The sequence below is a fragment of the Lepidochelys kempii genome, chromosome 3, assembly GCF_965140265.1.
Source record: "Lepidochelys kempii isolate rLepKem1 chromosome 3, rLepKem1.hap2, whole genome shotgun sequence".
In the NCBI taxonomy this organism is placed as follows: Eukaryota; Metazoa; Chordata; order Testudines; family Cheloniidae; genus Lepidochelys; species Lepidochelys kempii.
Window position 1 is genome coordinate 7221842 of NC_133258.1, and position 26615 is coordinate 7248456.

General features: G+C 46.1%; 1 protein-coding gene across 7 annotated transcripts in view; it reads right to left on the reverse strand.

Annotated features, from left to right (window-relative positions):
- The window catches only part of FBXO16 (F-box protein 16), a 78064-nt gene that overhangs the window by 44911 nt on the left and 6538 nt on the right, over positions 1-26615 (reverse strand). For all 7 annotated transcript variants that reach the window (XR_012157876.1, XR_012157877.1, XM_073335619.1 and 4 more), the window contains exons 2-4: positions 9916-10059; positions 7114-7149; positions 387-593 (exon numbers count right to left, since the gene is read on the reverse strand). Coding sequence is in view for 5 of the 7 variants with exons in the window: in XM_073335619.1 (XP_073191720.1) it covers positions 387-593; positions 7114-7149; positions 9916-10059 (387 nt within the window). In the remaining 2 variants the exon portion in view is untranslated. The remainder of the gene's footprint in view (positions 1-386; positions 594-7113; positions 7150-9915; positions 10060-26615) is intronic.

Below are 26615 nucleotides of genomic sequence, written 5' to 3' on the forward strand. Positions count from 1 at the left end.
TGACTTTCAGAAAGTGCCACGCCCTCACCTTTGAAAAAAAATCAGCCCCTTTAAAGTGCCACAAGTTGGGCTCCTGAAAATGGAGGCACCAAAAATCACTCGTCACTTTTGAAAATCTTGGCCACAATGTTTACACTGTCTTAAATCCCAGCATGAAATAGAGATCATCTAGCCCATTCCTCCATGATCTTGCTACAATTCTGCACACTAGATTATATGGCCAAATAATTCCCTCTACATTGGCACTTAGAAAGAGTCTCTTGCACTGTTATGAAGGCCGCTGACACAAGTATATTGTAAAAATTAGGTGCTTCCTTACAGGTCCTCTCAAGTCTCAACTAACTTGAAAAGTAGCTTTTACATTCCAGATACGTGCTGCTTTTTACCTGTGCACATCGGCAGAGACTCCTGGGGTCCAGGAAAGAAAAAATGTATAAAGACAACACTCTGGGAAGCTTTGTGGTGAAATCCAGGGCTTCAACTGGAACTCGGTCCTGCAACTGCTGAGAACAGAATTTCTGCTGCGACAGGGAGCAGCGGTCGAACAAATCTGTCAGGATCCTTCGCCTCTGACCATCTGTCCACTTGTCAAACTGAAAAAGGGAAATGCAGGGTTTGTGGCACCAGAGATACAGCTTTTTAAAAATAAGATTAATATTCATCACTTCGGGTGAATCATTCCAGGGCAAAGGATGTGGAAATCCCAGACAAATGTAAAGGCTAAATTAAAAGAAACTGCATGTGACTTAACATCTTTAAAGATCCATCTTCCAGGACACAAAACTGGAAATACTTGTGTGTGTAAGGTTCTTTATTCCCATCAGTGGTCCTGGGTGTTGACTTCAATTGGACTATTCATCGAAGTAAAAACATTCAGTGCTTAAATGAGAATAAGTTCACTGCTACTTTCTCTATATCTATCTGGCCCCCATTACTGTAGTATCTGAGAGCCTCACAATTTATAATGCATTTATCCTCAGGACACCTCTGTGCAGTAGAGAAATACTATTATGCCCATTTTACTTACGGGGGAATGAAGCATAGAGAGACTAAGGCCCAGATCCTTAGACTAACAAAGGTAGTCAGGCTCCTAACTTCCACTGAAATCAATGGGAGTTCGGTGTCTAAATACCTTTGAGGATCCTGGTCACATAGAAATTCTGTGGGGGAGCAGGGACTTGAAGCCACATCTCCAGCTAGCACCCTAACTTCCATCCTGCCTCTCCTTAGCACCTCCCAGACAACATGCTCGTGACAGATGTGTACGGAGAGGGTTAAAAAGTTCTGGCCTTACCTGTGGAAAGAAGAGCACATTTGGGTAATCAAGCTATCACAAATTCATTGGTACAGAGAGTGGTACAGTGAGACGGTCCGTAAGCAGAACTGGGCTAGGGATGTGTAGACAGGGTGAGAGCAGCGGCAGCAGTGAAGTATCTTTTACTGCTTACAAAAAGAAAAAGATGGAAAGGGAGAGCACAGCAGGAACTTCCTGCTGGGACTGACTCAGTCACAGGCAATCCTTGCACTTCGTGTCAGAAAATTCAAGGTCAGCCCCATCCCATACAAAAGGACAGAGCAAAAAGTGCCAAAAGTTAGAAAACATGTAAGACGACCATTCCACAAACAGTTGTGACCAGTGGGAATCCCATGGGAGCTTGTGATCATTAGAAATGCAGCATTTAAAGACGGTATTCTAGGGCTGAAATGCTTCTTACCAGATTTTAAACTGATTTCTACTCAATCCTGCTTCCTATCAGCAGAAACAACACCTGTTATCCAAATCAGCTCACTGAGAATGAAGCTCTCTGAGTTCTCTTTGGGGTACTGCTTGCCCTATTATGTTCTTAAACCTTTCCAGCACTGAGGACATATTCTCTATTGGCCAGATCCTGAGGTCTTTACTTCGTTTACTTAACTTCAATGGGAATCTGAAGTTCTCACTTAAAGATGATCTCCAAAGAAATAAATAATAGGTTTGTTCCCTTTTTCGTTTCTTTGCGATGGATAAGAAAGACTTAACTTACTGTTTTTTTCAGCTGGATTTTTATATTAGAAATTCAGATCTCTTCTACCCTGTTTTTCTTGGAAGATTCCATGGATACCTGGAGAACTGGTGGGATTATGATAATAGCAACACATGCAGATGAAACCTGATTAATTTAGAAAGAAAACAATTTATTTTCAGACTGTTTAAAACTGTTTGATTGTTTTTAAGATTTATTTAATTCACTTATGTGAGAATTAGTGGGCAGAAAAGATGCCTTTGTTAAAGATTCAATCAGCCTACTCCTTCTCACAAACACATCTCTAAGATCTCCAACAAGTCCTCCAGTAAAATTAGAAAAGGACAGAACTGGCATTCCTGAGAGCTCCAAAATAAGGTACGAAACAAGCAGAAAAAGTTCCCAAACTTTAAGTCTTTTTTATTCATCATAAAGAAGCAAAGCAGGTAACCAACCCATTTCCCCCGCTTTGCATATCACCTTTAACTCTAGTGAGATTTTGCCAGAGTACTAAGTAAAAACTGAAGAGGGACCTCACAATTTGCTCCTATAAAAACATGTCCGCTGAGATGATAAAACTGTCAATCAATGCCAATTCCCATAATTAATAGAGACAAAGCGCTAACTAGTTTACTGTCTTCCACACCAGCAGCTTGGTTTGAAGTGATCAGAACAAATTTAGCTAATTCTTCAATGGATTAGGAAGTTTGCTCCTAATTCACTCTTCATGTTCTCTCATAATTTTTGGAATAAAGTATAACTTCAGTATCCCCAGCTGTTCTAACTGCTTTGTTGATGGATCTGCCAGCAGACTTCTGCACTTGCATTTTAGATGGATACTCTCCTGAAATTAATGCAATATGGTCAGCAGCACAGGCTTTCCCAAGGTGATATATTCAGCAGCAGCAAAGCAGTTAAGCATGCATAATTTGTCTCTTTTTTTCCAGTATTAACAGTACAAGAATGACACAACCCTTATCTTTGTTTACCTTTCACCACAGCTCCTCCTCTTGCATTTGATTACATTAATCCAACCAGTTTAACTGGATTTATCTCTGAGAGGTGCTGCACCTTCTCTATTGCTCTGCTGCTAAAAATTTTTCCCCTTTTTTGTGTCTTCTTCGGAGCACTTGAGACCAAGGACTCCCACAAGGACTATGTGATCTAAAATTATTTTGGATGCTGCACTAGTGAACGTACGGCTCTCTGCCTGTTATTCTGCACATATCCAACACCACAGCATGTCAATAGCGATAGCACCAAAGAGGACCTTTAGGACTGAAACAGAAGTGTCTCTCTCTCTCATTATCTCTCTCTCTCTCTCTCTCTCTCTCCTACTTGAGCTGAAGGAGAGCTCCTTTCAAGTAGCAAGCTGTTACAGTTCCTCAGGCTAACCATTAGAGGCAGACATGATCTCATGCTCACTAGCTCACAGGAGTTAGAACAATGATACTCAGACGGAGGCTCAGGAGCCACAAGTGGCTCTTTGCAGCACATGATATTAAAACACTATGTGGTTTAGTTATTAATCAGTCTAAGTCACTAACCAATCAGGATGCTTTTGGTGTGTTATTAACCAGTTGTAGAATTCTTGGTCAGTCATTTTGCTGTGAGAATAATCTATGAGCGAGTGTGTGTGTGTGTGTGTGTAAATGAAACAATGAATTCACACTACTGCCGCTCTCTTAGGGAATGCTGATTGCTGATTTGGTTCCTGAACCACTGAGGTCTGAGTATCACTGAGTTAGAATCACACACTCAAACCTAGGACTGGATTCTCCAGCCACTGTGAAACATTCTAGCAGAGACAAACTCTCTCATCACCCCCAGTCAACCCCACTGTAAAGACTCATAGACTTTAAGGCCAGAAGGGACCATTGTGATCATCTAGTCTAAACTGCACATTGCAGGCCACAGAACCTTACCTGCTCACTCCTGTAATAGACCCCTAACCTCTGATTGAGTTACTGAAGTCCTTAAATCATGATTTAAAGACTTCAAAATTACAGAGAATACACCATTTACACTAGTTTAAACCTGCAAGTGACCTGTGCCTCGTGCTGCCGATAAAGGCAAAAAAACCCCAGGGTCTCTGCCAGTCTGACCTGGAGGAAAATTCCTTCCCAAACCCGTAAATATGGCAATCAGTTAGACCCTGAGCATGTGGGCAAGACCCCCCCCAGCCTGACACGACAGAATTATTTTCTGGTAATTCAGAACCCTCCCCATCTACTCTCCCATCACCAGCCATTGGAGATATTTGCTTTTAATTGCAGTGTAGACATACCTTGAGAGGGGGACAAAAGTGGCTTTTTGAATTCTGGAGGTGGCTGGGGACTACTGCTGTGCTATCCATACTTACAATGGAGCTGTCCAGCAGCATGGAATAATCAGAGCCCATGTCTTCTCCCAAACCCAAAGTGCTCCAGCCACGCCTCCCTCATGTCCTTATGCCATGAGCAGAGCAGGGGGTAGCCTACGATTGTGTGTTTTACACGCACTTTTCATAGGTGTAAATATTGTTCAAAGGTGCAAGGCAATGCAGAATCAAGACCAAAGGAACTGAGCATATAAGCAAAGTTACTGAAGTACAGGGACATCCCCCTTGCTTTCAGAAGATTGCATTGCATTTTGGGAGAAGGGGGTTTTAGTTTTTTGACTTTTACAGCCCGTGGCTACTAACATACGTGCTAAACCATTTGTACTTTTCCTTTCAGATTTTCTGGGAACATTTTAAAACAGAAACTGCAATTTTCAAGGTTCAATTTTTTTGTTTGGCAGTTGTTGAGCTCTGGTGCAAACAAGTATTTTTGTACAATCAGCACTTAATTATTTTATTTCCTGAAACTGGAGCACATTCTTTATTATCTAAACATACATGTGTGAAACTGGAGCACATTCTTTATTATCTAAACATACATGTGCCAAATAGCTACACCAGGCACGTTTCCTGTAATTGTGAACAGTCACAATGAACTTAAATACAAAATATTAGTCCTTGACAGACCAGTTTATTCATAAAAGATTTTAACACCTGTGACCTTTTAAACTTATATAGCTACACTATTCAAACAGTGCTATTATGCAAGTATTAGGGATCACAACAGTGGAGATAAGCATCATCATCTTTTTTATACTTCTATTTGACTTGTATATCTATGGGGCCACATACCCAACACTTATTCTTCTAGCTACATTTTGAAAAATTGTTGAATGCAGCTCAACCATGCAGTTACCATTGAGGATGACAAATATACATAGCTGAATTCATTCTCACTGAATGCTCCTTTCTTGTGTATTTATTTCTGTTCATCTGGCACAGGATGAAAGTTACAGGTGTTCTCCCAGAACTGTTCCATTCATTTGATTTTGCCTTACAGGACAGGAAGGGTTCTCCAGTGGTTAGAGTGTTAGTGTGGGACTTGGTGGGAGTCGGTTCAGTTACCTTCTCTGCTACAGACTCTGTGTGACCTGAGGCAACTCATTTAGTCTCTCTGTGCCTCAGTTCCATATCTATAAAATGGGGATCATAGCACTACCCTGCCTCACCAGCATCTTGTGAAGATAACATTAAAAGACAGAGAGGTACTCAGGTAACAGGGCCATAAAACTATCTTGGATAAATCACACTTATCTATTTCCAGTGTTGAAAAGCCTTCCTGGCATAGGCGCCGACTCCGTGAGTACTCCAGGGCTGGAGCACCCACGGGGAAAAATTAGCGGGTGCTCTGCACCCACCGGCAGCCAAGCTCCCCTCTGCTCACCTCTTTCTCCCTCCCCGAAGCATGCTGTGTCCCTGCTCTTCCCCCTCCCTCCCAGCGCTTCCCGCCCCCCACTCCCCGCCGCCTAACAGCTGTTTGGTGGTGCTTAGGACTTTCCGGGAAGGAGGGAGTGGGAGGAGCAGGGATGTGGTGCACTCAGGGAAGGAGGCGGAGAAGAGGTAGGGCAGGGGTGGGCACTTTGGGAAAGGAGTGGAATGGGTGTAGGACAAGGGCGATGCAGGGGCAGGAAGAGACAGGGCGGGGCAGGGCCAGGGGCAGCGGGAGATGATCGAGCACCCACCGGGCAGAGGGGAAGTCGGTGCCTATGCTTCCTGGCCTTTTATAGCACTATCTAAACATCAGTAAGGCTACATTTTAGTCACGGGTATTTTAAGTAAAAGTTATGGACAGGTCATGGGCAGTAAACAAAAATTCACAGCCCGTGACCTATCCATGACTTCTACTATATACCCCTGACTATACGGGGGTGGGGGAGGTGGCCCAGGGGTGCCACGGGTGCTCGCCGGGAGCATGCAGCCCAGGATCCCCGCTGGTGCTGGGAGAGAGGAGTTGGCGGGGCCAGCAGACTCCCTACCTGGCTCCACGCCACCCTGGAAGCAGGGACATCCCCCTTGCTTAGCTCCTAGGCAGAGGCTTAGCCAAGCAGCTGTGTGCGCTGCCTCTGCCTAGAACGCCAGCTTCGCAGCTCCCATTGGCCAGGCAGAGGCAGAGACAGCATGCAGAGCCACCTGGCCATGCCTCCACCTACGAGCTGAGCTTCCGGGGAGCCCCCCCAGATAAGCGCCGCCCAGAGCCTGCCTCACTCCATCCCATGCCCCAACCCCTGTCCCCTCCCACACCCAAACTCTGCTACTGATGCAGGAGGCGGGCGCAGTGGCCCAAGACTGCCCCAGCAGCAGCTGGTGCAACTGGCACAGGGGCTGCCTGAGCTGCCCCTGAGCCAGGCGTACTGGCCACTGCAGAAGTCACAGAGGTCACAGAAAGTCATGGAACCGGTGACTTTTGTGACAAACTCGCAGCCTTAAACATCAGACATCTTCACTGAAGACTTCTTCAAAGACTTTTCTTTGGGCTTCCCATCCCATTACAAATCATTCTAGATACCAGGCCAGGTTCTCAAGTTCATGACTCCACTGAAGTTATGCCACGAATGAATTTGCCGCTTCATGTTTCACCTGAGGTTCAACAGTACAGTCTGTCCGTTTTTGACACTTACATCCTGAAAATTAGTCTCATTGTTTGAAATATGAATGTGTTTAAAATTCACATCCCGGTCATCTCTTCATTAGTTCTGAAACCAACACATACATTTAAAGAGAAAACCTTACCCATTTTCCAAGCAAGGATCTTCTTTCTTCAAATACCTGTTTTTTAAAAAAAATCACAGACACAAATAAAATACTGTAGAACACACAGAGGTGATTCAGTTGGCAGGAGACAAATGTAAGTGAAGATGCCTCCACAGCTAAGTTGGGGGGAGGGATAGCACAGTGGTTTGAGTATTAGCCTGCTAAACCCAGAGTTGTGAGTTTAATCCTTGATGGGGCCATTTAGGGATCTGGGACAAAAATTGAGGATTGGTCGTGCTTTGAACTAGATGACTTCCTGAGATCCCTTCCAACCCTGATATTCTATGTCTCGGGGAAAAAAATCCAGCTTGAAAAAAGATCTACATATGCTGTTAAACATGAGTCCTCGATCCCGCCATCTGGTCTTTTCAGGGAAATTCTTACACCCATACAGAGTCCACAGAAGTCACTAGGATCCACATGGGTCCACCTATTCCATTCACATTGATCAGGGCCTTAAAGGGTTCATTTGACAGTTATACCCTTTATTTATTTAGGGCTTGTTTTTTTAAGTGAATACAGTGCTCCCGAGGAGCTCCTGTGAGACAGACCTCAAAACCTGTCTTTGTCGCCTCAATAGTTACAGCCAGGGCAGCAGCAGTTCATACTTCCCCACATGGCAATACCACTGTGCTCCAACCTTAAGTTCTTACCCCTTTCTTTAGGGGTAAGAAAGGAGTTCAGTCTTCATGGCCCATGCCATCCACAGCCTCTGAAGAGGCTACCACTCAGAGGCACAATTAGTGCCAAGTGTAGAGGTGGTTTTGTGATGTGGGCATTTATCCACTAGGACACAGACTGAAAGCATCAGAATCTTGCCTTCATCACTCAGGAGAGTGCACTGGGAAAGGTAGAATACAGTAGCTATTCTGTCATAAGGATCAAAGAGGAGACACTCATACACCCAAATCACAAGTGCACATTGAAACAGTTACTAACCACAACTAGGAAAATATTATTCATCATTGCAAACTCCAAACATGTTGTTGTTTTAGCAGCCAGCAAGAAAGACTCCAGCAGAGAAAGACAATATCAGTGCTGACATTTGGTACAGTCCAATTGTCAACCTAACAATGACTTTCAGGAGGGGTGGAAAAACGACATTTCTTTTCTTTGCATGTTTCCAGTTATTGTTTGTTTTGTTTTATTTGCACTTGGCAAATATGAGGCACTTGGCAAAATAAGAGGCCCTCTAGTAAGCCTTTTATTGGCTCAACTTTGAAAACATTTGCCACAAGAAAATGATATATAGTCAAAGATCTAAGTTTTCGTTTGGAAAATTTAAGTGAAACTGGGGAGTTATTTCAATGAAAGCAATGTTAATGGCCTCTGATCAAAGAAAGATACCGTGTTTGCTTTCAGTACTCTTAGGAATACAGCTGAGCCAAATCTGCCAAGAAGCTCTGCTTACTCCAGGCATTTGGAAACAAATTAGTAGAAATCAGTATTATTGTCCCCTGGCTTCTCCTCCTCTTCCACATCAGTTTGAGCTTCTTGTCCTCTCTTTCAAGGCTTTGCATGACTCTGCTTTAACTTTACTCTGATCTCCTCCCACTCCTGTCCCTCACTGCCTTCTTTACTACAAGTCACCCTCCTAAGCATCTCTTTTCTCTTCTCCAGTCTCTTTCTACTTTACCTCTCGAGGTTCCTTCCGGCCCCACATTTCTATGATTCTATCATTCAGGACTTCTTCTACTCTGCCCCTCAGGACTTGAAGTCCCTTTCTCTTCTCACTCTGATCCCTTTTAAAAGTGCAGACATGATCAGAAAAATGACTATATAAAAATGGCACTTTATCTCTTGACAGGTTTCAGAGGAACAGCCGTGTTAGTCTGTATTCGCAAAAAGAAAAGGAGGACTTGTGGCACCTTAGAGACTAACCAATTTATTTGAGCATGAGCTTTCGTGAGCTACAGCTCACTTCATCAGATGTTTACCGTGGAAACTGCAGCAGACTTGTACTGAGAGGAATATCCGTTGGTTTTAGTGGTCAGAAATAGATTTTTTCTATTTTTCCTCCTGTCAGCCCTGCAGAACCAGCACAGGTATGGGAAGCAGATTAGATTCTCGAACTTTCTCAAGGGAATTCTTAACTAAATTCTGATGAAAGAATATTACTGGTGAAGATGTGTGTGAAAGCCCAGCTGCACTTACCCCAGATATAGCCTGTAGGGTTTGAAATTCGGAAAAAAAATCTTTTTATTCATAAACTGAGCACCTCCCTAAGACTTCTAACATATATGGCACCCTTGGCGGCAATCTCAGCAGAGCGGCCATGCACCACGAACTTCTTTGGTCCGAAATGAAGCACATTGGCCATTTGGTGAAGCCTGCACTGCCCCTGTCTGTGCTGTACTTGTTCTGTGGCTCAACTGAAGACTTCAGTCCCTAAGGATATGAGTCCAGCACCTTAAACAATTCAAAGACATTTGTAGTTTTAAAGTAACCCAAGCGGCAAGAAAACAGAAGAAAAGACACAGGGAATTCTATTTTGAAAGTTTATGCACAATACAGCATACATTAATATTACTGGGCTAAATCCTCAAGTCTTTAAACAGTTATTACTGATTCCTTACTCAGGCAAAACCCCCAGTGACTTCCATTAGATAAATGACTTGACGATTTGGCTCATCCGCAGTAGAAAAAAATCTACCTTTAAATAATAGGATGGATTCTAACTATGGGACTAAATCATTCTTGACTGACTTGCATTAAAGTCTCCTCACATGAGTAAGGGAAGCAGAATTTGGCTTATATCTGACTCAGCTGTATGGGACTTACCTTGTCATTCATAAGCTGATTGTTCAGAGGTGTCCATGTGCTCATCTTGGTTTGCAGTTTGGGGCCATCCATGTTTTTAGGAGGTGCAAATGCCATCAGGAATGCAAGCTTGCAGGCCACCCTAATATCCTTCTGCAGACGAGGCTAAAACAGTTAGAATAAAAGACCAGCATTATTTCTGTGATGCCCCATTGCCGATGCTAAAGCACTGTTAGTGAAAATCATGAATTTCATCAAGAAGGAATGTACAAGTTCCATGGCATAGCAATGAGTCAAGTAAAACTCTTCCTCATAAACTTGAATCCTGCAAAGTAAAGTTAACATTTCATATAGAAAAGGACAATTCTATGGTTTTAGAGGCTTTTATGATAAGATTTACAGACACACAAAAGAATATCAAGACCTTTTTCAATAAAATCCAGTTGGCAAAGCTGAATGAAGAAGAATCACAACACTTGATGCTCAAATTTTCCCCGTGGAAATCCTACAGGCCATTCAGAATCCAACAATATGCACAGCATCACACTTATCTATCTTAGGGCATGTCTACACTAAAAACTTAAGTCAACCTATGTTAGGTCAACTTACAGCCACCACAGTAATTACTGCGGTGGTTCATGTCCACTCTGTCCTTTTTCCGTTGGTGGTACGTGTCCTCACCAGGAGCAACTCCACCAATTTAAGAGGGGCTGAGAGCCTGGGCTCTCATCTCCACACATAGCTCCCCCCTGGAGCCAGATTGCCTTGGGGCTCCTCGCTCTCTGCCCAAGAGCTGCCCTGAGGATCCCCATTCCCAGACGGGCTCTTGCCCAGATTCCAGGCTCCCAGCTCTCAGCCGGGCTGCCAGGTCCCCATTGGTAGCTTGGGGGCAACCCCTCCAGCTCTCAGCTACCCACTCCCTGCTAGGTGGCTGCTGTGCTCCTGTGTAGGGAGCCAGGAGCCCCAGGGCAGAAGCCCTGCTGGAAGGGGGGAAGCCAGGACCCCAGGGGGAAGCCCAGCCTGGCATGGAGCCCTGTGGGCCCAGCCTGGCTCTAGCTGGAGCCCCCCATCCACCCAGCTTTCTTGTCAATTTCAGGTTCTAGCATGGAGCTGTGAAATTGACAAGACAGCCAACCTAAGTAACCCACAGTGTCCACAATGACACTGTGTCGCTGTAACTACACTGACATAAGCCCTATGCCTCTCGTGGAGGTGGAGTTATTATGTTGGTGTAGTAGGGCACTTACATTGGTTTGAGCAAGGATGTAGTGCGTACACGGACATAATTAGGTCGACATAAGCTGCCTTATGTCGACCTAATGCTTTAGTGTAGACAAGCCTCTGAGTTTCACTGTAGTAATTGAGTACCTTCCACGTAAAATCAAAAGCAACAGCTAAGTCCCTAGTGGATTTTATGGAGTCTCTGGGTTTTCTGCTTGGGTTATTGGTTGAAGGTTTTTTGGTTAATGTGCTTGTTTCAGGCCCATGGGTATATGTAATATAACACTACAAACCCAGAGATCTAGCTAGGTTTTTATATTGTGCTCATTACCTTAACATCTATATGCACTAATGGCCTGATCCAAAGTCACTGAAGTCTATGAGAGTCTTTCCATTAACTTAACTGGGTTTTGGATCTGGCCTTATTTCAGTTAGGGCTAGATTGTAAACTAGGATTCTGCTCCTGGGGCAGACCAGAGAAAGAACTGTATCTCAGAGAGTCACAATCTGAGCAGGAGCAAATGACGGAGTCAGGATGGCCTTAATCCCCTTTTATTTCCTTGAACATCTGAGTGAAGGCTATGAGAATCTAATCTTTAAGGATGATTCTATGGAGCTTATGAGAAAAAAATCATTTCAATCTACTAAAAGAAAAAGATCAATTTAAGATAGATGGTGGTACGTAATTAAAACTGTTATTCAAAACAATTGTTCAGGTGTTCCAGCACCTTCAACCTGTGGGAAAGGGTAAAGAAATCAAGGGCCTCCAATCACTATATACTGTGTCTAAAAGAGGGCTCAGAAGGAGAAAATCCCTCTGTATCTTTACCTACTTTTTTGGAGGAAACCTTACACATGTAAACATGAACCTTTGCTGACAACAGACAGGGCTATTCCTTCAACTACAACTACAGTAAGCCTATTAGGCCCCACCCAACTCAGCAAGATTCTTAAACATATAGGTTTCAGAGTAGCAGCCGTGTTAGTCTGTATTCGCAAAAAGAAAAGGAGTACTTGTGGCACCTTAGAGACAGACCAATTTATTTGAGCATAAGCATCTGATGAAGTGAGCTGTAGCTCACGAAAGCTTATGCTCAAATAAATTGATTAGTCTTTAAGGTGCCACAAGTACTCCTTTTCTTTTTAAACATATCACTAATTTTAAGCATGTGAGTGGTCTCATTTACTTTAATGGGACTATTTAAGTGCTTAACATGAGGCATGTGCTTAAGAACACTGCTGGATCAGGGCCTTAGACAGCAAAACTTCTGGGGCAGAGGCTTAATTTTATATGTCTACAGCAGCGAGCACAATGGGACCCTCAAGCCTGACTAGGTCTCTGTATGATACTGTCATACTGCTGCTACTACTAACAAATAAATCAAGTGGGTCTTTCCAATCAGGAATTATGTTAAATGCTTTCCCCTGTTTTTTTGATCAGTGAATGACCAAAAGAGGTTTTGCGCAAATCAGGAAGCAATTAAGTTTTTTTTCCCCAAGCTCCTGACACTGCAGAGAAAACAAGCTGCAAAGATTTAATCTTCTTAAAGATAAATGCAATAACGTTGGAGATACTTTTGCACTATTTTTCCTACTAGGTTATACATCATTTTAAAAAACATAAAATGGCTCTTTCCTGATTTTGATGAGCATACAATACCCAGTCCTCCAAGAGTCCATTTGCTTCCTTTATATTTGACTAGCAGAATGAGATTCAAAATGGTTAAGAATTGATTGAAAGCTCCTATCTTCCTGCATTTTAGTGGATTTGTTTTTGGATGTTTGTATTGATCCTGTGGCTTATGGCATTGTTTTTTTTTTTTAACAACAATTGGAGACCTGAGGTCATATGTGTCACTGCACTATGTTTTTGGGTTTTTTTTAAATTCTCTCTTTTGTGGCACCAAATAAATGTCATCTCTACTGGTCTAAATGGTAGTGTCTTTATACAAATATTTGTCCAAATATGTGAAAGTCTTTTTCTTTATCCTCAATCCTATAACAGGCTTTAATTGTTCTGCATAAGGGCCCATCCCCATGCAGCCAGTGGCAGGATTGGAGTCTTAGATTATAATATTCTGAAAATTCAATAATTTCTTTTAAATGAAGTGGCATTAAAAATGTCTGAAGTCCTTAATATGGTGATTGGGTGCCTGTTCTATAAATACTTCAGTATGTTTATTTTAAAGCTTTCATGATGGCAGGATGATTTAGGACTTCTGGAACAAAAGAAAAGCTAACTCTGATACAGTATATATTGCTATCCTGCCATACCTCCAAGTACTACAAAACCCAGAGCAAACACCTTTGTATAGCACTTGGCCGATACAAACACACTCTGATGCTCACAAGAAAAACCTTACAGAAAGCCCAATCCTGCAGGCTATCCAGTCAAGATTCTCTTCTTTCCTTCTGCAAATGCGGCAGGATCAGTCCCAGCAGATCACGCTTTCCTTGAATTTTTTTATCTCTTTAAAAATATGATGGAAGCAGAGGAGTGAAGAGAACCAGTAAAACATACACACTTGCTGTCCTCACTATCTTTTGATGCACTATGGTTTAATAGCTAGATCAGGAGACTCTCTGATAGGACTCCTCATTCCTGGTTTCTTTTTGATGGGGAGTTTTTTAAAGCAGTTATTGTAAGTAGATGACAGGTTGCAAAGTCAAGCACTCCAAAGTTAGGAAATGCCAGAATTAAGGTTGCCTGTGTAACCTTAATTTGGCTTTCTTGTGCATTGCACTATGATATAGTTTTAACCTACATGATAACATACTATTTTTTCTACAGCACGCTGGCCTCATCCACTGCACAAGAAGGACAGTGCTTACAATAACACTGCAGGCTGGTGAAGCAGTTCAGTACAAATCAAAAAACAAACAAACAAACAAAAAACCAGGGTCAGGCAGTCATGTTCCTGTTCTGAGAGAGAATTTATATCAAAGCATCAAAACATAACCAAAAATAATCCCAACCCTGGTTTCACAGATGACAACCTTCTTCCTACACAGGCTCTTCTTTCATAGAATCATAGAATATTAGGGTTGGAACAGACCTCAGGAGGTCATCTAGTCCCACTCCCTGCTCAAAGCAGGACCAATCCCCAACTAAATCATTCCAGCCAGGGTTTTGTCAAGCCAGACCTTAAAAACCGCTAAGGATGGAGATTCCACCACCTCCCTAGGTAACCCATTCCAGTGCTTCACCACCCTCCTAGTGAAACAGTGTTTCCTAATAGCCAACCTAGACCTCCCCCACTGCAACTTGAGACCATTGGTCCTCGTTCTGTCATCTGGTACCACTGAGAACAGCCAAGCTCTATCCTCTTTGGAACCCCGCTTCAGGTAGTTGAAGGCTGCTATCAAATCTCACCTCCCTCTTCTCTTCTGCAGACAAAATAACCCCAGTTCCATCAGCCTCTCCTCATAAGTCATGTGCCCCAGCCCCCTAATCATTTTCGTTGCCCTCCGCTGGACTCTCTCCAATCTGTCCACATCTCTTCTGTAGTGTGGGGCCCAAAACTGGATACAATACTCCAGGTGTGTCCTCACCAGTGCCGAATAGAGGGGAATAATCACTTCCCTCGATCTGCTGGCAATGCTCCTACTAATACAGCCCAATATGCCATTGGCTTTCTTGGCAACAAGGGCACGCTGCTGACTCATATCCATCTTCTCGTCCACGGTAATCCCCAAGTCCTTCTGCAGAACTGCCAGTTGGTCCCCAGCCTGTAGTGGTGCATGGGATTCTTCCTTCCTAAATGCAGGATTCTGCACTTGTCCTTGTTGAACCTCATCAGATTTCTTTTGGCCCAATCTTCCAATTCATCTAGGTCATTCTGGACCCTATCCCTACCCTCCAGCATATCTACCTCTCCCCACAGTTTAGTGTCATCTGCGAACTTGCTGAGGACACAATTCATTCCATCATCCAGATCATTAATAAAGATGTTGAACAAAACCGGCTCCAGGACCAACCCCTGGGGCACGCCACTTGATACCGGCTACCAACTAGACATGGAGCCAGTGAGGACTACCTATTGAGCCCAACAATCTAGCCAGCTTTCTATCCACTGTGACAAAGTTCCTCCTCTGCCTTGGTGGGTCCTGCGCTTACTGGTGGATTTGCTCACCTCAGAGGCTCACGGCATCCCTCAGTTTGGCCACTTTCGTGGCTCAAATCTGCCATTCATTCACTTAGCCTCATCACTGGCCAGCATGGGGAAAAGGAAGAAGAACAATCCCTGCAGTCTCTGCTGATCCACCTAGTGGATCAGGGAAGAAGCCAGAGACCTTCCCCTCTGGTGGAACCCACAGTCCAGGCCAACTCCTCCGGTATCAAGTAGGGAGTTGAGGGGATGGAGGGATGGGGGGAACCCAGGCCCGCCTTCTACTCCGGGCTCCAGCCCAGGGCCCTGTGGATTGCAGCTGTCTACAGTGGTCCCTGTAACAGCTGCGTGACAGTTACAATTCCCTGGGCTACTTCCCCATGGCCTCCTCCCAACACCTTCTTTATTCTCACCACAGGACCTTCCTCCTGATGTCTGATAATGCTTGTACTTCTCAGTCTTCCAGTAGTACGCCTTCTCACTCTCAGCTTCTTGCGCCTCTTGCTCCCAGCTCCTCGCACGCACACCTCACTAACTGGAGTGACAGCCTTTTTAAACCAGGTGTCCTGATTAGCCTTAATTAATTCTAGCAGCTTCCCAATTGGCTACAGGTGTCCTAATTAGCCTACCTGCCTTAATTAGTTCTAGAAAGTTCCTGAATGTTCTAGAATAGTCCCTGTTATCTTATCCAGGGAAAGGGGACCTGCTTAACCTGGAACTAATGTATCTACCTTCGACCACTCTCTCGTAGCCATCTGGCCTGACCCTGTCACACCACCTTATAGTCCATTCATCCAATCCATACTTCTTTAACTTGCTGGCAAGAATACTGTGGGAGACAGTATCAAAAGCTTTGCTAAAGTCAAGATATATCACATTCGTCACTTTCCCCATATCCACAGAGCCAGTTATCTCATCATAGAAGGCAATCATGTTGGGCAGGCATGACTTGCCCTTGGTGAATCCATGTTGACTGTTCCTGATCACCCTCCTCTCCTCCAAGTGCTTCAAAATGGATTCCTTGAGGACCTACTCCATGATTTTGCTGGGGACTGAAGTGAGGCTGACTGGTCTGTAGTTCCCCAGGTTCCCTTTCTTCCCTTTTTAAAATATGGGCACTACTTGGGGGGGGAGGGATAGCTCCCCCGGTACCTCCCCCGATCGTCATGAATTTTCAAAGATAATGGCCAATGACTCTGCAATCACATCAGCCAACTCCCTCAGCACCCTTTCTGGTTCCTTAAACAGCTGCTTTTATGACCCCTCCCTTAAGTACCTGTGTAAACCTGAGTTAGGAACGCCTCATCACACAGGGAGAAGGTAGTATTAATTGAAAGCAAACAGAGCCCTGCAAAGCAACAGACAATTATCTTAAACCTCCATAGTACATCGTCTGCACCACCCACAATCACCTCCTAGCATTACAAGCACTGCACTCACAAGCATAGCAACAAATATTAGTGGCTTCCAGCTTCAATTGCTGCCTCAAGGCATCCCTGATCCTTATAGCCCCATGCTGAGCCCCTCTAATAGCCCTGGTCTCTGGCTGTTCAAATTCAGCCTCCAGGTGCTGAGCCTCAGTGGTCCAGCCCTGAGTGAAGCTTTCACACTTCCCCTCACAAATATTATGGAGAGTACAGCACAAGGCTAGAAGCACAGGAATATTGTCATTGGCCAGGTCCAGCTTCCCATATAGGCAGCACCAGAGGGCCTTTAAACAGCCAAAAGCACACTCAACAGTCATTCTGCACTTGCTCAACCTGTTGTTGAACCGCTCCTTGCTGCCAAGGTGTCCCGTGTATGGCTTCATAAGCCATGGCATTAAGGGGTAGGTGGGGTCTCCCAGGATCAAAATGGGCATTTCAACTTCCCCTACGGTGACCTTCTGGTCCGTGAAGAAAGTCCCTGATTGCAGCTTCATGAACAGGCCAGTGTTATGAAAAATGTGTGCATCATGCACCTTTCCGGACCAGCCAGTGTTAATGTTAGTGAAACGCCCACGGTGATCCACAAGCACCTGAAGAACCATAGAGAAATCCCCTTCCAATTAATGTTCTCAGTGGCTAGGTGGTCTGGTGCCAGAATTGGAATATGCGTGCTATCTATCACCCCTCTGCAGTTAGGGAAGCCCATTTGTGCAAAGCCATCCACAATGTCATGCACGTTTCCCAGAGTCTCAGTCTTTCGGAGCAGGATGCGATTAATGGCCCTGCACACTTCCATCAAAATGAGTCCAATGGTTGACTTTCCTAATCTGAACTGGTTAGTGACCAATCAGTAGCAGTCTGGAGTAGCGAGCTTCCACAGTGCAATCACCACGCACTTGTCCAACAGAAGGGCAGCGCTCATTCTAGTGTCCTTGTGCCTCAGAGCTGGGGTGAGCTCATCACACAGTCCCATGAATGTAGCTTTCCTCATCCGAAAATTCTGCAGCCTGCTCATCATCCCAGACGTGCATGACAATGTGATCCCACCACTCAGTGCTTGTTTCCCCGAGCCCAAAAGCAGTGTTCCACTGTGGTCAGCACCTCCATGAATGCCATAAGCAATCTCGTGTCGTAGCTACTACGCGTGGCGAGATCAATGTCACACTCCTCTTGCCTTTGTAGTTAAAGGAATAACTCCACTGCCACTCGTGATGTGTCAGTCAGAGTGAGCAGCATACTGGTCAACAGTTCGGGATCCATTCCTGCAGACCGACGAGGCAGAGCGCGCAGTTCATAAAGCATTGAAAGATGGCGCCAAATGCGGATTGCCAAATGCGGAAAGCACAGGGATTGCTGGGATACAAAGCAATGCATCACGGGGTGAAGGGTTCATGTAAATTTCATGCACCTGGAAACATTCAGGGCACACCCTGAGTGTTGTGTAGGAGCAGTGCACACACTGCTCTGTCCAAGGACATGGACCATGGGAAGTCGCTCAGAGGACATGAACCGTGGGAAGCTTCCTTGGACTGGGCTCAAGGCCTGAGAGCAAGGACTGTAGTAGATAGAGGCTGGTAAATAAGAATATTAAAGTCATATTATTTCCTTTGTTGTTTGCTTTTGCGGTTGGAGTATGTAATGCGCAGGGGGGAGAGAAATAAAAGAGAGGGTGGAAAAGCTGACAGGCAGAAGCCCGTCGGCAGACCAGCCTGCTTGCTTGCTTAAAGCCTTGTCTGTCTTGTATTTGAACCGCAACAACTGGCGCCCAAACGTGGGGCCCTCAGCACTCACCTCGCCCGGCAAGGGTTTCAGACGCGTCACTCATCCGCTTTGCAGATCCCGGTGAGTATTTTTCATTGTGGTAAGTATGGGAAGCTCCCTCTCTGCTTTGCAAGTGCAACACTGCAATGAGCTACAGTATTTGCTGCGTAAGGCTCAGCATGATTGCCCCACTCGAGAACTCACTCTCCTGCTACAGGAGGTGAGTGCCCAATGCCCGTGGTACCCTGAAGCCGGAACCCTTAAGCTAGCGGACTGGGAGTGGTTGGGCCAGACATTGCACAAAGAGCCTCGGACGCCCATGCAGGCTTTACATGCCTGGCACCTCTGCTGTGACACGATACAGCGTGTCGCCTCAGATAGACCCTCTCCCACGCCAATAGAGGGGCTGTCGATCTCGCCACCCCCGTCCACTCCTGCAGCCATCCCTCCCCCTGCTTCGCCCCCAGCGCCTCAATTACCACCGCCTCTCCTGTCATCCCCACCGGAGCCGGTGTGTGATCGCCATCCCCCCGTGGGGCCTCATGCTCCGGGGCCCCCCGGGGGGTCGTCTGCATCTGCTATGGGGCTTTCGCTGGTGCAACAAATGCTTCACACAGCGAAGACTCGCTCCAATATTACAGCAGAGGAGCTGGCTGATTTGGTCTCAGTTTGTCCGCATGACCTGGCAGGATGATGGCCAGGGCAACCAGCTTGCAAACTGGGTCAGTTTGCCTTACTCGGTGATCCGAGAGGTAAAGAAAGCGATTCGCGAGTTCGGCCTGACTAGTACGTATGTACGTGGTCTCATTGAAGGACTAGGTACTGGGTACACCCTGGTCCCTGAAGACTGGAGAGCGCTGTTGTGCATGATGCTGACGCCCAGTCAGTATATTTGGCTTAGTGAGTATCGGCAGATGGCGGAACGCCAAGCCCAGGTATATAGAGAGCAAGGTGTCATTTATGAGCACTTGGCAGGGGAGGGCCAGTTTGCTACCATTCAGATGCAGTCTCAACTCCCTCAGGCCGTCTTCTCCATTATTTCCACCTGCGCCCAGCATGCCTTCCGGAAGGTCCCGGATTCAGGCAGGCCTACTAAAAGCTTTGCCAGTATCCGTCAGGGTGCATCAGAGTCCTTTATGGATTTTACCAACAGATTGCAGGAGGCTATCCTCCGACAGGTGGATAGCCCTGCAGCAGCTCAGGAGATCCTGTTAAAAATGGCGGTTGAAAATGCGAACGAGGATTGCCGCTGTGCTCTCCAGGCGGCACAAGCCTCTGGAATTCTAGAGCTGTCGGACATGCTGCGGGCGTGCCAAAACATCGGAACCCAAGCACATAAAGCTCGGGTTCTGGCTGCCGCTCTGCGAAAAAGCGGAAAGGAGGGGAAGCGTTGTTACCGCTGTGGTAAGGAGGGTCACTTTCAGCGGGAGTGCCGCTCCTCGACAGCGCCTGCTCGCCCCTCAAAGAAGTGTCCCAAGAGTCGGAAGGGCTATCACTGGGCTAATCAGTGTCGTAGCGGGTCGGGAAACCGCACGACGGGTCCCCCCCGAACCCAGGGCCAAACAGGGGTGTTTCCCACTCAGATGACTGCCCCTCTGCCTTAAAATCCATAGACTCCGTGAGGGCGGCGACTGCCGGAAGTGCAGGGCTTGATTTGATTATGCAGGAGGACACTGATTTTCGGTTGCTGGGGGAGGTTTGCGCCATACCTACACAGGTGACGGGACCCCTCCCTGCCGGATTTGTGGGTCTGGTTCTCCCTCGCTCACACGCTGGGAAACGGGTTTTTTTTCATCCCAGGGGTCATTGATGCCGATTACACCAGCGTTATTAAGGTTCAGGTGTGGATCCATCTTCCGCAGTCGCTCCCGCGTGGACGATCGATTGCACAATTTATTTTAGTCCTCTCTCAGGTGCCAGCCGCAGAGGATCGGGCCCGGGGCGGGAACGGCTTTGGATCAACGCTGTCTCAGTTGCCGTCTCACAATACCTCCTCTCCACTTGTTGCTCTAACAATGTCGGTCCGCCCCTCGAAACCTCAGTTAACACTTCTCTTAAATGATGTTCCTTTTACAGGGCTGGTGGACACTGGAGCTGACGTTACGGTGATTCGTGATCTGGAGTGGCTGGTCAGTTGGCCAACAGTTCCTTCTAAAGAGTTGTGGGGGATCGGGGGTAGCAAACCTGGGTGCCAAAGTTTGTCTTGGGTCATGGTCTCTAAACCAGGAGGCCGTGCCCTTGCTACGATCCGCCCTTTTGTGCTCCCTGTCCACCTCAATATTTGGGGCTGTGACTTACTTGCAAAGCTGGACACCACCCTCGATATTAATATATAATGGCCCCAAACCCTCCCTCACCCACCTTGCCCTCCGCATTACCATTGGTATGGCAATCCTTAGAGCCCGTATGGACTGACCAGTGGCCCCTCCCTCTAGAAAAGCTGAAAGCACTTCATTCGCTTGTGCAGCAACATTTGCATGCACAGCGCTTGGAGAGCTCCACTAGTCCTTGGAACACCCCGGTGTTCGTTATTAAGAAAAAATCTGGTGCATGGAGGCTGTTACATGATTTAAGGGAAATAAATAAACGCATCCAACCCATGGGCCCCTTGCAGTTTGGGTTGCCAAACCCTAATTTAATTCCTCAAACCGATCAGCTTTGTGTGTTAGATTTAAAAGATTGTTTCTTCACCATCCCCCTTTGCCCACAAGATCGTGAAAAATTCGCGTTTACGGTGCCAGAATATAATGATCAGCGACCTTCTCAAAGGTATCAGTGGAAGGTCTTGCCCCAGGGAATGCAAAATAGTCCAACCTTGTGTCAACTTTTTGTGGATCGGGCCCTCGCCCCTTTTCGTGCCCAATACCCCACACTAAAGGTTTACCATTATATGGATGACATTTTGCTTAGTGGTCCCCAGGTCATGGCACAACAGCTTGAATATTTGTCTCAGATTCTCAGCCAAAATGGCCTGTTAGTGGCACCAGAAAAAATCCAACGCTCTTATCACTACCAATACCTTGGGCATAAGGTTTTACAAACCTATGCTGCCCCTGTTCTCCCGGAAGTGGTCCTACCCCAACCCCTAACCCTTGTTAAATTACAACAGATTTTGGCTCATTTAAATTGGATTCGACCCTACTTCCGTCTCCCCACATCGATGCTGCAGCCGTTGTTCAAGCTCCTACGGGCACCAGGCGCAGTTATTGCCATCACTGAGGAGCACATTGCCTGCATTCGACAGATCAATGCAGCGTTGAGTTAGCAGTTTGTGGATAGACTCACTGAGGTTCGTCCCCTGCGGTTGGTTCTCCTTGCCACCCCTCATATGCCTACTGCAGCTCTGTTTGTACCTCGTACGGACACAGCCGTCTCTATCATAGAGTGGATATATTTGTCATCCACTCCTCCTTGGAACATTTATCCTTATTTAGACGCCCTGTCCGATCTTGTTCGAAAAGCCTGCCACCGTGCAGTGCAACTCACGGGCACTGATTTAGTTGCCATTGTGTTCCCCTTGTCACGTAGTGAATTTGATTCCTTGTACCACACTTCCTTGGCCTGGCAGGTTGCTCTTTGTGATTATGTGGGAGAGATCTCTTATAATCCCCCAAAAGATCCTCGGTTGGTGATTACACAAAAGGTGCCACTAATCGTACATCGTCTTAGCCGCTCTCGACCTATTGTTTCAGCTATCACTCTTTTTACTGATGGCTCTCCACATCGCGGTGTTGTCGCCTATCAATTAGGTGACCCCCCTCATTGGCATTCTTGTTTTACGCTGTCTCAGCGTTCCGCGCAGTGCTCAGAACTGGCTGCTGTTATTTTGGCCTTTCAACTTTTTGCTGATTGTCCCTTTAATTTAATCGTGGACACGCATTATGTTTATCAGGTAATTGATCATTTACCCCTTGCCCTCATTACCCCTCAGGTCAATGCAGACCTTCTTCGCCTGTTTTTGTCCTTACAGTATCTCATCACCACTCGTAATTTCCCTTATTTTGTTGCTCATATTCGCAGTCATACCCCTCTGCCTGGGCTACTTACTGAGGGCAATGCGCGCGCCAATCGCGCGTTACATGGTTAGGTAAATTCCCTTTTTTCTGACCCCATTGAAAGCTACTCCTTTTTCCATCAGTCTGCCTCTGTTTTGGCCTGACAGTTTCACATTCCTGCTGATCATGCATGTTCTATTGGTTGTTTCTGCCCCCACTGTGCCGCTGCTGCCCCTACCTTTTCTTATGCCATTAACCCCAGAGGCACCGCAGCGAATCAGCTGTGGCAAATGGATGTCACTCACGTGCCACAATTCCGCCCCTATTCGTTTTTACATGTTTCCATTGATACCTATCTGGGATTCCTCTGGGCGACCCCACAGCGTGGGGAAGCCACTCCCAAAGTTATTCACCATTTGCTAGCCTGTTTTGCTGTTATGGGTCGCCCGAGCCAGATAAAAACGGATAATGCCCCAGCCTATTGCTCCACAGCCCTCTCCACCTTTTGTGCCCAATGGGACGTCTGTCTCAAACACGGGATTCCTTATAATTCCACGGGCCAAGCCATTGTTGAACGTGCAAATCGCACGCTAAAAACCTTGCTCGACAAACAATTAAAACAAGTTTCAGAGTAACAGCCGTGTTAGTCTGTATTCGCAAAAAGAAAAGGAGTACTTGTGGCACCTTAGAGACTAACCAATTTATTTGAGCATGAGCTTTCGTGAGCTACAGCTCACTTCATCGGATGCATGCCCATGCATCCGATGAAGTGAGCTGTAGCTCACGAAAGCTCATGCTCAAATAAATTGGTTAGTCTCTAAGGTGCCACAAGTACTCCTTTTCTTTTTAATTAAAACAAGGGGAGCTGCGTCTCCGAACCTTAGGAGACATTCAGCAACAATTGCATATCCTTTTGTTTACTTTAAATAATTTAACGCTGAACGCAGATCAGCAGACCCCCGCGGATCGGCATTTTCACAAATCCGAGGTACTGGAAAGACTGCGTGTCTATTACCATCAGCTGCCCGATCCGCAATGGCTGGGCCCAGTACCTTTAATCACTTGGGGTCGGGGATATGCTGCTGTGTCTCTCCCTGCAGGACCGTTGTGGGTTACGGCCCGTTGTGTGCGACCGGCACTGAATCAGCACGGCGTGGCACCAGGGGCTATCGAATCCCATACCGGAGTTTCAGCTGATCTTGGAGGAGAACGCGGTGCCTCCCGGGTCGACAACGGCGGGACGGAGACGGAGGAGGCGTAGCGTCCCAAGCCAGCCCATGACATGGGGAGCAGTAAAAGCATTGGTCGCCGTGGCTCAATGAAGACTGGCAGCAAACCAACAGCCAGAGACTCCTGAGACTCTGTTTCTGGCAATTCTCGCCCAAATTACTGCTAATTCTGTATTGATTGTATGCTTTTTGTGCCTGCTATTTCCTGTAGGGGTTGGCTCGGGAGTGCTTCCTCCGTTACGGGCCCGAATGACATATAACCTATGGGAAGATTGGCTTCAATAGCAAATGTTACCCACTTTTGTTTATCTGATTCTGTAGCAGCCGGAGAACTGTTAGGTACATGCCTTATTCCAGTATGTCATCACCCTGAGGAAATAGGGAATCAGATGATGCTCGCTGCTTACGCGAATCTCTCTTCCCAGTACTCTGGCATGGCTAATTGGGGCCCGGCCAACTATACTTTGCCTCAAACGGCCGTATCCCTCCACACACCGTATCCGGCCGGGGCCAACAATGTCACCTGTGCGCGTGTGGTCAATTGCACTTGTACAAAGGTGCCCTTAGGCTGTTGGCAAATTTCCTCAACCTTTTTTAAATTGTTCCCATGCCATGAATGTTTCGTACAATTATGGCCATATCATCCTACCATCAGGGTGGTTTTTTACCTGCGGCTCATGTTCCTTTAGTTATATTCCCGCAAATTTAAGCGATGGCACCCTTTGTTGCCTCAGTAGAATAACACTAATTTTGCCTTTTGCCGGCCAAAAGTGCAGTAAAAGAAGTACACCCCTTTCAGAAGATTGTGTCGCAGATGTCAATCTTTTCAGCCGCTCTGAGTATACCGCCTTAGCGGCCTCTATTGTTGGGGTCCCCGGGCTTGCCACTTATACAGCAAGAACTTTAAATGCCCTGGCGTGTTTTGCGGCAAAGGCAATTAATACAACATCTCAGGCAATTGCCCTACTTAACACAGAGCAACATGAATTAAGGGATGCAATTTTGGATTACAGAGCAGCCATTGATTTTCTGCTCTTGAAACATCATTTAGGCTGTTCCACGTTTCAGCATATGTGTTGTTTTAACTTAACTGAGAATAGTCGTTTCATAGAAACTAGACTGGCCGAATTGGCCAATCTTACGGCACACATACGCCAAGATCTGGGGTTTGAGGGCTTTTGGAATTGGCTTACAGGTTGGCTGCCCTCTCTAGGATGGCTGCGACAATTTTTCGGTTATCCTGTATTTGTGATTGTTGGGCTTATTTTTTGCTGCTGCTGTGTACAATGTATTCCCTCTTTGTTAAGGCTTTGTAGAGACCCGCCCTGGCAGGCTCCCCAAGTTATGTCCTTGTCTGTCCGGGAGTTAAATCGCTTGCAAAAGCAAATTGACAGCTACCATGAGATGGCCGAGCACAAATAAACAAAAAAGGAGGGGATGAAGGGCTCATGTAGAGTTCATGCAGCTGGAAACATTCAGGGCACACCCTGAGTGCTGTGTAGGAGCAGTGCACACACTGCTCCGTCCAAGGACATGGACCATGGGAAGTCGCCCAGAGGACATGAACCGTGGGAAGCTTCCTTGGACTGGGCTCAAGGCCTGAGGGTAAGGACTGTAGTAGACAGAGGCTGGTAAATAAGAATATTAATCAAAGTCATATTATTTCCTTTGTTGTTTGCTTTTGCGGTTGGAGTATGTAATGCGCAGGGGGGAGAGAAATAAAAGAGAGGGTGGAAAAGCTGACAGGCAGAAGCCCATCGGCAGACCAGCCTGCTTGCTTGCTTAAAGCCTTGTCTGTCTTGTATTTGAACCGCAACAACGGGGCATGGGGATAGGACCCAGGATGCCCTGCAACCCCCTCTGCCTTCCCACAACTCTTAGTGGCAGAAGAGGAAGAGATGGTCTGTGGGATAGCTGCCCAGAGTGCACCAATCCAAATACCATTGCAAGTGCTGCAAACGTGAACACACTATTGCGCAGGCAGCTGACAGTGTGAACACATAAAAGTGGTTTCCCTTCAGCGCTCTCTGAGCGGCACTGCAACTGCCAGTGCTGTAACTCTGCCAGTGTAGATAAGGCCTAAGAAAGTGGCTCAGACTATGCCTGGCAGAAGCCATAATGCCCATATCGCCAACCAAACACAAAAAGAATCTTCATTCACATGAACCTCACCAGACCTGTGGTGCACAGTGAACGAACTGGGCTACAGAGCCAGATATCGGGGTAATCTGGACAGAGGTATTCTTCATGGCATGCAGCTTTTTAACAGGGGCATGGTTAGTGACCTTCTGAAGATGTTGAGATGATGTGGTGAAACGTATAGCCACATCACAGAGTTAAGCCATGGCATAGTACGGACCACGTTGCAGCGGCTTGTGCATTAGGCACTGGAACATGGCCAGTGGAACGTGTAGACCAAAGGAAGGGAGGTTATGGAACAGGTACAGTCCATAAGGCAACACTGTTTTTTTTTACTTTGGACTCTTGCAATAGAGGTATTTGCCAACATCCCTTAGTCAGATCAAAAGTTGTAATTTATCTAGTTTTACCTCAACTACTGGCACTGGGTAGGTATCAAACAGAGAGCTACTACTGGCTTTTATTCTGAAATCAGAGAAAAAACTGAACACTATTGTCTGGTTTTGGTGTCAAAACAATTAGTCTGCACCATTCACTTTGTGATTCCTCTACTACACAAATTCAAGCATGTTATCTAATTCTTGCATTACTGTCTCCCACATCCTTTCCAAGACACAGGACACTCCTTTCTGAACCCTGCTACCTGGCTTAATTTGGATGCAATACTCACTGAAATGAGTCTTCCCAGGTGCAGTCATGAAAATATCTCTAAAGCTGTTAAGAAAATGCCTGGCTTGTTCCACCAGCTTTCTAGATGGGTTTTCTCCAAGCACCCCAATAGCATTAGACTCCTTACCGGATATCTGGGGGCCTAAGTTTAGTTCCTGAGTCACAGGAGAA